Source organism: Loxodonta africana, chromosome 4, assembly GCF_030014295.1.
Source record: "Loxodonta africana isolate mLoxAfr1 chromosome 4, mLoxAfr1.hap2, whole genome shotgun sequence".
In the NCBI taxonomy this organism is placed as follows: Eukaryota; Metazoa; Chordata; class Mammalia; order Proboscidea; family Elephantidae; genus Loxodonta; species Loxodonta africana.
The window spans coordinates 11363855-11376980 of record NC_087345.1 but is presented as its reverse complement, the minus strand read 5'-3'; the positions used below and the strand labels follow the sequence as shown (position 1 = coordinate 11376980).

Sequence of the window (13126 nt, the reverse complement as noted above, 5' to 3'; positions counted from 1 at the left end):
GAAGGAAAGGCCCTAAGGAAGTGATAACATGAATTAAGGCTAGAATGAGGAGAAAGCCACCAGTGCAGAGAGAACTGAGGGAATACCAAGTACAAAGGATCTGAAGGGGTTTGGAGTATTCCAGAAGAAAATATGGAACACTGAGCAAAAACACATCACGTTGGAGAGGCAGACAAAGGTCAGGCTGCGGAGGGCATTAGGTGCTCACAAATTGGTGCCCTGCCCTTTAAAAGCTAACAGTGTAGCTGTGGCAACAGGAAAGGAAGGCTGGACACTCAGGCTGGAGATGCCAGGAGCCCCTGCATCACCCCACTTGTTAGGGCTCTATTGGATGGCCCTACTTTCTATTTAGACACCCACCACCAACTGTTTCAGTCTTTTGGATTATAATGATAAAGATACATATACAAAAGAATGGACAAGGAAAATAAGCACTACCTGAAACCTGGGGAGGGAGGGGAATGACACTGGAGTCAGCTGAACAAATGACTAGCCTAGCAGACAGAGAACAAGCCTTACTTAGCAGGTCAGGGTGCTTTCCGAGGTCCCCCAGGTATGTTTCATTGTACTTACCCTCAGATAAAAAGTAAAAGAGTCAGGTGGTTTTGGTCACTACCGCCCCCTCCCAAGTCTCCCCACCTTCGAGAATGTGCCCAGGGTTACTAGGAGCCATAATTCTATAGCAGCAGGTCTTAATTTGCGGTGAATTTACCTCCTAGGGAACATCTGGTAATGTCTGGAGACATTTTGGTTGTCAGAGCTGGGTGGCGAATGCTACTGGCATCTAGCAGACAGAAGCCAGGGATGCTGCTAAACATTCTACAATGCACAGGACAGTCCCTCACAACAAAGAATTATCCAGCCCAGACTGCTGACGTTGAGAAACCCTGTTCTAGGTTAACAGCCCTTCCCGTGTTGCCAGCTTTACCTGATAGAAAACATATGAAACAACAAATGTAGCCTGGAATGGAATGCAACACTGCAATGATTAGGTCTCTACAGAACAGGACATTCTGAGCCGCCACACTGGAAACCCCCTGGTGGGACCTGCTGGCTTTTCCAGTCTTAGCGAGAAAGCCCTGAGACGCTAGAACCACTCTAGTTGTACTATCAGCAGGATACCTACCAAGAATCAGGCGCCGCCACACTCGTTCTTTAAACCGGAATATGAATGTATTTCTTTATTAGAATGTTCACAAGAAATGAATGACACATTAGCACTGTCCCTCTCATGTGAGAGGCTATATCTGACCCCCACTGTGGCAGGAAGCAGGGGTGAGGGCCCTCAGAGCTGGCACCAAGTGTCCACTGAAGAAATCCTCAGTTGCCAAAGACAGGAAGTTTCCTTGGATTCCATCATCTCTGCTGCAGGCCCCAGCCACTCCCCAAATCCTTCATTCCAGCACCAGCTGACCCTCTTCCCTGGCTGCTCTTGACTCCTTCAGGGCCTAGGTCAGCTGTCCCACGGCTCCCTCGACCGGCTGCCTCTGAACCCTGTAGCACCTCCCTCTGGTTTGCTGCTGCCCTGCCATCCTCCGGGGGTGAACTCAGTATCACATCACCAAAGCCAACAGCAGGGGTGCACTAGTAACTGACGCTTGGAAATGAGCCTAACAACCTCACCAAACATAAGCTTCCTCCCCAAATGACCCACACTCCCCTAGGGCAAAGGAAAGCCCCTGATCACTTAACACGTAAGGAATGGTTCTGTGTGCCAGGAACAAGGGATGCAAAGTGGACAGTGTCTACTTCGGTCACGCCTGTTGTCAGCCTGCACACAGGAGGTAACCGGAAGTTAGCAGACGGAAACTGGAAGCACAGCTCTGCCTTGACTCCATCAGGTTTCTCCTGGCCCTTCCCTGCTTTGAACATGGCTGCCACACTGCTGCTTCCTCCACTGGGTACTAGTTCATTGTCAAAAGGGGGTATAAAATGGCAGACGAGAGAAGGGGGAAAAAAAAAAGCCTATAAAACAAAACAAATACAAAAATCCAGAAACCATCCAGGACTACAAAATCTAACAATTATCAAGTAGCTGAAAACACTACAAGCTAACACAACCTATGACACACAGCCCTGGGGAGGAGTCAGTGGGGAGAGCGGCAGAGGCAGTGGGCTTAGACCAGGAGCCTCTCGATGGACTGCTGAATGGACTGGATCTGCTGCTTCAGCTGTGAGCCCTCCTTGATGGTGACGGAGCAGGCGATGACAGGCCTGGACACGCCACAGGCCCGCCCCAGGGCCTGCTTGGAGCGCACAAACACATAGGGCACGTTCTTGTCTTCACACAGCAGCGGGAGGTGCAGGATGATCTCCAGCGGCTCGGCGTCTGCAGCCATCACGATGAACTCGGAGATGCCTCTGTTGAGGGTTTTGGTGGCTGTGGAGAGAACAGGAGATGAGTCCAATAGGCACTGTAGGGCTTGGGATAGCAAGCAGGATAGCCGCAATGAAGCAATTTCCAGGGATAAGAAAAACCAGTTCAAGAAAACTGGGCAGAACCCCTAGCACAAGCAATTCTATGTTCTGGAGTTGCCCTAGAAAGCAGTAAGGGATTCAAACACCAATTAAGTCACTCAAATCCTACACCAAACCCATAAGCTCTGTCTTCAAAACATACCCTAAATCTGACTGTTTCTTTCCTCTCCTCTGCTGCCTCATGTGTCCAAGTCACCACTGTCCCTCGCCCGGCCGACGGCACCAGCTTCCACGTGGGCCCCAGAGGCACCTGGCAGTGCAGTCAGCACTTCTCAAACTAGCTGTGGCCAAGGATCGGGGTTTACCCTCCCAATCTGCGGTGTAGCAATACTTCTGTAAAGCCCACACCATGGGCGATTCACTACGACCAAGTTCAATAATACCCCACAGCACTGTCTCACCTGCTTACTCCTGATTGCTTCTCACTCCTTGCTCAGAAAATCTAAACATTTAATAAATATTAGAGTTTTCTAAAAAACAAACAAACAAAAAAATACCAACAGCCAAAGTACTGGTTCATGGACCATACTCTGCACAGGGCTGGAGTGGTGGTTAAGAGCAGACTCCAGAGCCTGACTGCCCAAGTTCAAATGCTGGCTCCCACTCTCATCAGATATGTGACCTTGGGCGAGATGTTTAACCTCCCCCAGTGGCATCATCTGTAACGTGGAGATGATACGTCTACCTACTAGGATTCCTGAAAGGATAAACACTGAGAATAATGCCTGGCGTACAGTAAGTGCAAAGTATACCACCTTAGTTTTGTTACTATCACTACAGTTTATTCTCCAAATGGAGTGATTCTTTCATAAGGGTAAGTCATATCGTATCAGTCTTCCCGCTTGAAATCCTTCCAGTAGTTTCCCACTCCACTTAGAGAATAGTGTAAATGACTAACGATGGCCTCCGAGGTCTCACGTGACCTGGCTCCTAGTTACCTCTCATTCCCTCACCTGCTCCAGTGACACCAGCCTCTCTACTATTCCTCAAGCAAGTCAAGCATCCCTTTGCACTCAGCCTATAATGCCCAACACCCTCATGTATTCAGTTCTCTGCCCAAACTGCACCTTCTTAGAAAGACCTTCCCTGAATACTCCATTTGAAAAGATCAGCACAGTCATTTCCACCCCCTTAACCTTAGTCACTCTGAGGAAAAAGGCGTGCCTGACCCAAGCCTCGGTATTTTCAATCACCTCGTACACATGCGAAAGCTGGACAATGAATAAGGAAGACTGAAGAATTGAGGCCCTGAACCCTGGTGTTGGCAAAGAATACTGAATATACCATGGATTGCCAAAAGAATGAACAAATCTGTCTTAGAAAAAGTACAGCCAGAACGCTCTTAGAAGCGAGGATGGCGAGACTTAGTCTCACATACTTTGGACACGTTATCAGGAGAGACCAGTGCCCGGAGAAGGACATCATGCTTGGTAAAGAAGAGGGCCGGCTAAAGAGAGGAAGGCCGTTAACGAGATGGATGGACACGGTGGCTGCAACGATGGGCTCAAACACAGCAATGACTGTGAGGATGGTGCAGGACTGGACATGTTTCGTTCCGTTCTGTTGTACATACGGTTGCTATGAGTCAGAACCGACTTAACGGCATCTAACAACCACCACCACAGCAAACCACTTGTCATCTGTTAGGGTAAGAACACTCTGTATAATCTCTGAGCAGAAGTACTACTACAGTTTACTAAAAAAAAAAAAAAAACAAACTACTGTTTGAAAAACACCAAAGGGGGATATTTCTGATAACTAAATGAGATTCATGAATGTAAAGTTCCCAGTGTATCAGAGACACTCAAAAACATTATTACCTTTTTCCTTCTATGGTCCTAGGGAAATCACAAAGCTAATATACAAAATCTCTACAACGATTTTCATGGTTTAGCAAAAAAGCAAAAGGAAAACAAAAACAAAGAAAAAGAAGTAAATGTGGCAAAATGTTAACAATTGGTGGATCTTAAAAAATCCCACTAACACTCCCACGGGCCCTTTGGTGCCTTACCCTCATTGGCTCCTTTACGAAGCTGCTTGTAGTTACAGGACTGCTGAACGAGGTCTAATAGCTTCTTGGTGAGGTGGGCATCTGCGAGGGGGTAGGCTTTCGGATTTACATCGGCCTCCGTCTAGGGGAAAAATCAAAGCATTAATCAAGATGAACCAGAAGTTGTTCCAGACAAGTTACAAAATACTCTTAACCAACAAGTGAGACACAGTGGCCAGCTTCCCTGCCAACGTACACACTGAACACCAGCCTGCCCACTCCCCCACTTAGAAAAACGAAATATTTAATATTACCAAAACCGAACCCGTCGAGTCGATTCCGAGTTACAGTGACTCTACAGGACAGAGCAGAACTGCCCCATAGAGTTTCCAAGGAGCACCTGGTGGATTCAAACTGCTGACCGTCTGGTTAGCAGCCACGGCTCTTAACAACTATGCCACCAGGGTTTCCATTTAGTATTAGGATCTTAAAATAAAAACAAAAAACAAACAAAAACCCAGCAAACCTAAGTTAGCAATTATTTAGTCCAATAATGTATACCAAAGCTTATATGTCCTTTTATTTGTCTCTCTTAGCCTAATGCCTGGCAACACTACAGCAGATGGATTCTAAACAGGGTTCTCACAGTCAGCATCCGTGTGAGTCACACGGGGTAATCTTTAAATTTGGATTTCCAATGTTATGGAGTCATAGTTGAAGTATAAGGTACAGAAAATGTAGCACCAAATTCTCTCTCTCCATTCTCCACTCCATATTCATATCTCCCTCTGCTCTCAGTGAGAACCTGTTCCCAACACATAAATATATTTTTTGAACCACAAAATGGTTTCAGAATTCAGAATTGTTTTACCAATACTACTACCACGAACAAACTCACCAAGGTCAAATTTCTTTTTCTTATTAAAGTCACATAGAGTACTATGTTCAAAGTTATTCAAATTAACTTTTCCTTGTGGTTATCAATTTGATGAAGAATTAAAAAAAACCCAGTTGCCATCAAGTTGATTCTGACTCATGGTGACCCCATGTGAATGACAGCAGAGCCGTGCTTTCCAAAGGCTGACCTTTGGGAAGCGGATCATGAGGACTTTCTTCCGAGTCGCCTCTGGGTGGACTCGAACCACCAACCTTTCCTTTCAGTTAGCAGTTGGGTGTGTTAACCTAGAGTTTCTCTTATTTTCACTTTTCTATTAGTTTTTTTTTTAAATAATACTTTAGTTAGAATCATACAGCATGTAGCCTCAAATGTATAAAACACCTACAGTTTAAAAGTCAAAACTATGCTAGTAAATCAACTGTTTTGAAAACTGCTAAAATTAAACAAGCATTTATCCTGCCTTTCTTATACAGACTGTGTCACTAGGTAAACAGATGAATTGTTTCTCTTGACCATTATTTCGCCTAATAAATAAAAAAAAACAAAAGCCAAACCCACTGCCATGAAGTCAATTCCGACTCATAGCGGCCCTATAGGACAGAGCAGAACTGGCCCATAGTTTCCAAAGAGCGCCTGGTGGATTCGAACTGCCAACCTTTTGGTTAGCACCCGTAGCACTTAACCACTACGCCACCAAAGTTTCCACAGGAATGGTTCAATTAAATATCACCATTTTGGGACCTAATCGGCTGATGGATCCAGACACTGATTAACAGCTACTAACACCACAAAAGACAAGCAGACACCACATGATCACAGTCCGTGAAGAACACACACCTAGGATCGAGTAGTCTTAAAAGAATCTGGTCAAGCCTTTATATTCAACTTTCAGCCTAGTGGAAACACAGAAGACAAAAGAACATGTTAACCAACACTCCAAACCTGATAACTCAAATTAAAACTGCGCTAAACTCTATAGGACGAAGGACCATGTTTCTTCAGCAAATAGTTTGTCTAAAAAAGGGGGGGGGCCTATCAATGGAGACATACCAAGTATTCTAATACTAGCTATTTGATGTTGAGGAATTTTTAAACTTTGGGGTGTTATAGGGCATGTGGTTATATTAACAATTCTGTTTTTAGAGATACGTACTGAAATATTTATGGATCAAATGACATGCCATTTGGATTTGCTCCCAAATAATCCACACTGGAAGTGAACTGGGTGGGCAGCCTGTTTCATTCCTTCCACCTCACTCCCACTTCTCCAGATGACCATTTTCATTTCTCATCCTTCATGTGTTTGTTACAAAAATATATACATATGTACATATGGAGAACACCCTGGTTGCACAGTGGCTAAGAGATCCGCTGCTAACCAAAAGGTCGGCAGTTCCAACCCACCAGCTGCTCCTTGGAAACCCTAAGGGGCAGTCCTACTCTGTCCTATAGGGTTGATATGAGATGGAAGCAACTCGACGGCAGTGTTTTTTTTTTTTTTTAAATAAGTGCAGCCACGCACACATGCATACAAACATTCTAGGTGCAGCCTCCATATGGCCATTGCGTGTGTAAGCGGTTAGCCTGTGGTGATCCTGTATAACCCTGGGATGGGACCCCGGACTAATGCACAAGGCACTGTAGTTCTCGGAGATGATTCGCAGGTGACTGTCCAGTGGGAACACTCACCATCATATCTGCTTGGTGGTGTCCCAATACTGTAAGGACGCATATATGCCCACCTCAGGTAGGCGGAAATGACGTAGGAGTGATGCCAGAAGATGTGCCATCACAGGGCCAGATTGCACAACACACCTGGTCTCCTCTCCAACACATGGCACTGGGTGAACCTGTTACAGTCCCTGGATGCTGGCAAAGAACTAAGTGAGGGCTGGAGTTCCCTGAAGAAGCACCCCACTGGAGTAGGAAAGAAAATCCTCCATGTTTTAAGTTCTTTGCTCTTCTGCTTAGCTTTTTGGAGCCCTGGTGGCGTAGTGGTTAAGAGCAATGGCTGCTAACCAAAAGGTCAGCCATTTGAATCCACCAGCTGCTCCCTGGAAATCATATGGGCCAGTTCTACTCTGTCCTATATGGTCGCCATGAGTCGGAATTGCCTTGATAGCAATGCCTTTGGTTTTCTAGTTATATAGCTTTAGAATCAGCTTCTCAAGGTCAACCCCTCTTTCCAATAAAAGGTCAAATTTTCTTTTTTTAATTTCATTTTGCTGGATCCCGTAGCTAAGGGGTATAAAGTTTCTTTTAAACCCAAAACCCAGTGCCACTGAGTCGATTCTGATTCATAGTGACCCTACAGGACAGAGTAGAACTGCCCGGTAGAGTTTCCAAGGAGCGCCAAAGTTTCTTTTGGGGGGTAACAAAATATTCTAAAATTAGATTGTAAATATGGTTGCACAATTCTGTAAAAAAAAAAAATATATATATATATATATATATATATATATATATATATATATATATATATATATATATATATATATAAAGTGTATACTTTAAGTGGGTAAACTTTATGACATGTAAATTACCCCAATAAAACTTAGGGGAAAAAAAAAAAGCTAGACCTAGGGTTCTTATCATTTATCTCTAGAAAATTTTTGACTTAATTTTCTTTATTATTCAGTTTGTCTCTCGAATCGGTTTTGGTATGCTATTTTTTCGTGCAGCTGTTAATTTTATCTAAGTTCTATTGTAGGCATAAAGATTGTTCACAATACCCTCTTCTTTGTCTTCATGTCTGTTACTGCCTGTTTGTATGTTTTCTTGCTCAGTCTCACTGGAGAGAATTTTTCAAAGCATGATCAGATTTTGTCCATTCTATAACAATAGAGTTTATTTCCTAGTTCAGTAATTTCTACTTCTGATTTTTCCTTTCCTTTTTCTTTCTTTGGGGTTGTTTTTTCCCCCTAGTTTCTTAGTCCTTTCTTCCTAACACAAGCATTTAAAGGCCCAAGTAATGCTTCAGCTGTATCCTACATGCTCTGGTATGTGATAATTTCATTATTGTTCAGTTCTGTTTTCCAATTTCCATTATAATTTATTTCATCCATGAGTTATTTAATACCTTCATCTCCAAACCCTAACTTCTTATTTCTAACTTATCTGCATTTTGGTTGAGAACATGGTCTGTATTATTATCAGTCTTTTAAAATGTATTGCAACTTGCTTCATAGCCTGTAAACCTACTACCATCAAGTCGAGTCTGACTCATAGCAACAGAGTAGAACCGCCCCACAGGGCTCCCCAGGCTGTAAATCCTCATGGAAGCAAACTGCCACATCCTTCTCCCTCGGAGTGGCTGATGGGTTTAAAGCACCAACCCTTCAGTTAGCAGTCAAGCGCCTAACCACTGCACCACCAGGGCTCCTGCATGACCTACTAGGTGGCCAGTTTTCATAACGTTCCTTGCATGAAAAGCGTCTTCTATAGTTGTTGCCTGCAGCGTTCATTTACTACATCCCCTATGTCCACTAGATCAAGTTTATTCACAGCATTGTTCAAATCCCCTATTTCACGTTTTGTCTGCATGATGTATCAATCACACAATTTTAAAAAATCTCTGCAATTGTGTATTTGTCTTTCTTGTACTTGTCAGTTTCACTTATTTGTACCATATTTTGTAGCCACCCTCTATTTTTACTGATGCCTTTTGCCTTAAAATCTCTCTCTCTCTCTGATACTTATATAAAAAAAAAAAAATTTTTTTTTATAGGCTACAAAAAAACCCCCAAAAACCCAAACCCATTGCCGTTGAGTCGATTCCGACTCACAGCGACCCAACAGGACAGAGGAGAACTTCCCCATAGGGTTTCCAAGGAGCGCCTGGTGGATTCAAACTGCCGACCTTCTGGTTAGCAGCCATAGCTCTTAACCACTGCACCACCAAGAGTTTCCATATAGGCTACCCTACACCTTATTTTTAATTAGCATCTATTTTCATTCTTGTCATTTTCAACCTTTCTGTATCCTTACGTATTAGACGGATCTCTTTTAAACTGCATATAGTTGGGTTTTTCTTTTTTAATTTAAACTGACAACCTGTCTTTTATCTTAAGCATTTAGACTCTGTATTTAAGTACTGATATACTGGGTTCAAATCTTCCCTTTTGTGCTTCCTATTTGTCCCACTTGTTTCTTTTTCTTTCTTTCCTTCCTTTGGAGTTATTTTTTTTAATATTTCCCCCTCTACTGGTTTGGTATGTTTGTTCTTTTGGTAGCTACCTGAGAAATCACAACGCATCCTTAAACTGATCAAAATTGAATACCTCCTCCCAAACCATAAAGAACCCAACAACACTTTAACTCCACACACTCCTCATATATATATATACATATATATGTATATACATACACACACGGAAACCCTGGTGGCGTAGTGGTTAAGAGCTACGGCTCCTAACCAGACAGTCGGCAGTTTGAATTCACCAGGCGCTCCCTGGAAACCCTGTAGGGCAGTTCTACTCTGTCCTATAAGGTCGCTATGAGTTGGAATTGACTCAACAGCAGTGGGTTTGGTTTTGGTTTTTTTATTTATACACGCACACTTCAAAAAAAAAAAAAAAAAGCCTGTTATTTCTAGCGTGGCTTCCAACAATTCATCTCTGGAAAGGAGAATGCTCAATTCTCAACAGTAACTGCAAAAACGGGTACACTTCCGGAACCAGAACAACCACTAAAGAGGACTCACCTTATTGTTTCCATATTAATTCACTTAAAAAAATAAAGTCAGGCTCAACTTTAAAACAAAACTGCCTAGCTTGTAAATACTAAGTGAAACTTGCTTAGTGTAGTCATTCACCTTTTAATTCTCTCATGTGTTAATTAGGAGCAGAATTAAATGAACGAATGAAATCATACCCCTAACTCAGTTAAGCTTGGTTAGTTTGGTCTCCCTGGACACCAGACAGCCCAGCCCTGCAAGGTTCTAATCTAACACCAGACCATGAAATCAGGAGCAGATGTTTAACATGCATTAGCTATCTCAGTTAATCCTCACAACATTCTCAGGCACTGTTAACACGATTTTACAGTTGAGGAAAACTGCTGCGAAGTTCGACCTGAGACCGTCTGATTTCAGAACTTTTCACAGAGCTGACAGCACGATGAGCGCTGGTTTGTAAACTTCAAGCTCTAAGCTCGGCCAAGTACAAGCTTTTAACTTGCGGAGGGGGGAGCGGGAGACCGGGGGCAGTCTCGCCGGACTCCGGAGCCCCGTTAAGCGGATTAAACCTCATCATGTTTTGCAAACACTTCCTTCCCTTCCAAGTGCCAACCAGAACTAACAACCAGGATACCCGGTTTCCAACTCTCCCTCGACGACTAATTACAAGAGTTTAATGGAGCCGCACGTGGTCCCACCAGGGCCTCATTTCTGAGCCGCCGCCTCGCAGGGGACTTTCCTGCTCCCCATGCCCAGAATCCAAGTCACTCCAGTCTTCCCCCGCTTCAGACGCCCCTTTACTCCCCAGCACGTGTCACTCGCGGTAGGGACAGGCGCAACCACGGACGTCTCCCTCTCGGGAACCCCAGCCATGGGAGCGGGTGTCTGACAGAACCCCAGGGCTCCACGCCATCTTTTAGAAAAAAGATACCAAAAAAAGGAAAAAGGGTGGAACCGGCTTCTTCCGTCAGGCTTTCTACCCTCCCCCACGTGGTCTGGTCTCCTTCCCCGAAGCCCAGGTATGCCCCCGACTAATGCTTAGGCACTTAGGGCTTCCTCAGTTCTCACCCCGGGCCGGGCGGCTGGGACCCCGCGGCTGCCTGAAGTCTAACCCCGGGCCGGGCGGACGAGACGGCGCACGTTCTAAGCCTGGGCTGCCGGAGCCCCAACCGCGGGCCGGGAGGACGACGGGGCGCACGTTTTAGGCCTCCGACAGGCCAGCGAGTAAACCGACCCCGAGTCTCTCGATTCCCGGCCCAGCGAACGCACTCACCATGGCTGCGGTTCCGCGGTCTCGTCACTCCTGGAGCAACGCGGCCAAAGCCTGAGCAGAAGCGCTCGCCTCCGCCGGAATGCTGCACGGAGGAGCAGAAATGGCCGCGCAAGCCAGGAAGCGGAAGTAACGTCACAGTGGCGTGGCGGACATCGCAGCCCGTCGGGGGACGTGGGCGCAGAAACGGCGTCAGTTCCGAGTCGGGAGCGGCTTTCAGCTGTTACAATTCTCTACCACCTGTCAGTTTGTGGTGCCACTGGCTTGCTTGTTGCTAGGATGCTGCAAGCTATCCCACTGGTTTTTCAAATACCAGCAGGATCACCCATGTGTACAGGTTTCAGCAGAGCTTCCAGCTTAAGACAGACTAGGAAGAAAGGCCTGGTGGTCACAGACAAAAATTAGCTAATGAAAACCCTACGGATGTGATCATGGGAATGGCACAGGACGAGGCAACGTCTCCTTCTGTGTATTTGGGGTCACCATGCGTGGGAGCTGACTCCATGGCGACTAGCATTATCATTCTACTTAAAGGAAGAAACAATGAGTTAAACATTAGAAGAAAAAAATGCACTAAAACAAAGGGTTTCAATGGTGTCATCACTCCGTTGCTGGCTTTTTTTTTTTTTTTTATATAAACACATTTTTGTTGTGCTTTCAAAATCATCGTTCTAAATACACCAGCGAGGGAAGTGTATTGACATAATTATGAGTAATCCTAAATGTTTCCCTTCATTTAAAGCTATGTTTTGTAAAAGTTTCTGGTGGGGAGTGGAGTTGGGATCCACTGAGCAGGGAATTCAAGAGGAAGAGCAGGTTTGGAGGATGGGGGTTCAGCTTGTGTCAGGCTGAGTTTGGAGATGTCTTATGACCTCTCTTTCTCATGGTTAGCATCTCGCCCTTTTCTCTTTGCTGCTCCAAATCTCCATTATGTTGGGTTAAACTCATGCCTCACTACATCCGAGAGGTTCTCTCTGATCCTTCTGGCCTTTCTCATACCTCTACTATTTGGTTGAAGCCAAAACTAGGACATTTTGGGCTAGTTCCAGTTAATGCCTTTGGAAACTGAAAAGTTGAAACCGGGCAGGACCCTTGGGAATCATGCAATGCAAACCTTTCATTTTACAGATGGGGAAACTGAGGCTCAAAGTTGGGAATCTGCTTGTCCATGGCCACAGAGTGAGGTCGTGGTAGAGCCAGAACTGGACCTTGGCATTTTTGGCTCCTGGCTTGGGTTACTTCCATCATATCTGTTTGCTCTGCTTTATCATATTACGGGATGGGACAACAGGAAGGGTTTGAACTGGCTCCACAACCAAACATTTTTTCCATTAAAGAGTCCCCATCAAACTTCACCTCATGTAAATCTGAGATGACTTGTGAAAACATTGTTTGCAAATTAAGAAATGCCCATTGATAGCTCCTGTTTAAGGATAGAACCTGTGACTTGGACCCTGCTCCGCAGCTCTGTTGGATCCTGTTTCATGTTTCCATGTCAACCGGACTTAGCAGCCACCACTGTTGGGGAAGGAGACATTCTAATTTACAGCCGTAGATGTGTCCTTAACATTTGCTTCTTAGATGTCTTTTTATAACAATTTCTCATTGTTAATTTTGCCTACCTGGCCTCTTGGACCATCATATCCCAGATCTCAGTAACAACTGATATGGAAGGATGTTTTTATGATCATAAGTGATGACACAGTACACTTTACCTAAGCACCTGATGAATTTTGTTTCCCACCTGTATAATAATTCAACTTCCATGTTCTCTCAGAACCAGTCCATCTTTTTGTTTCTTGGTAAGTCCCTTGC

General features: G+C 44.7%; 1 protein-coding gene across 1 annotated transcript; it reads right to left on the bottom strand.

Moving 5' to 3' along the window:
• Positions 1-1151: 1151 nt before the first annotated feature.
• SNU13 (small nuclear ribonucleoprotein 13) lies at positions 1152-11448 on the bottom strand. Its single transcript, XM_010599302.3, has 3 exons — positions 11315-11448; positions 4490-4610; positions 1152-2380 (listed from the first exon to the last, which is right to left on the bottom strand). The coding sequence occupies exons 1-3, from the start codon at positions 11315-11317 to the stop codon at positions 2118-2120; spliced, it is 387 nt and encodes a 128-aa protein (XP_010597604.1). The 5' UTR covers positions 11318-11448; the 3' UTR covers positions 1152-2117.
• Between the last annotated feature and the right edge of the window lie 1678 nt (positions 11449-13126).

What these genes read in the sequence shown, in the direction of transcription:
- SNU13 (XM_010599302.3), bottom strand. An exon ending in TCGTAAAGGAGCCAATGAGG is followed by an intron (nt 2,381 to 4,489) that starts GTAAGGCACCAA and finishes TTCTCTCCACAG; the next exon opens with CCACCAAAACCCTCAACAGA.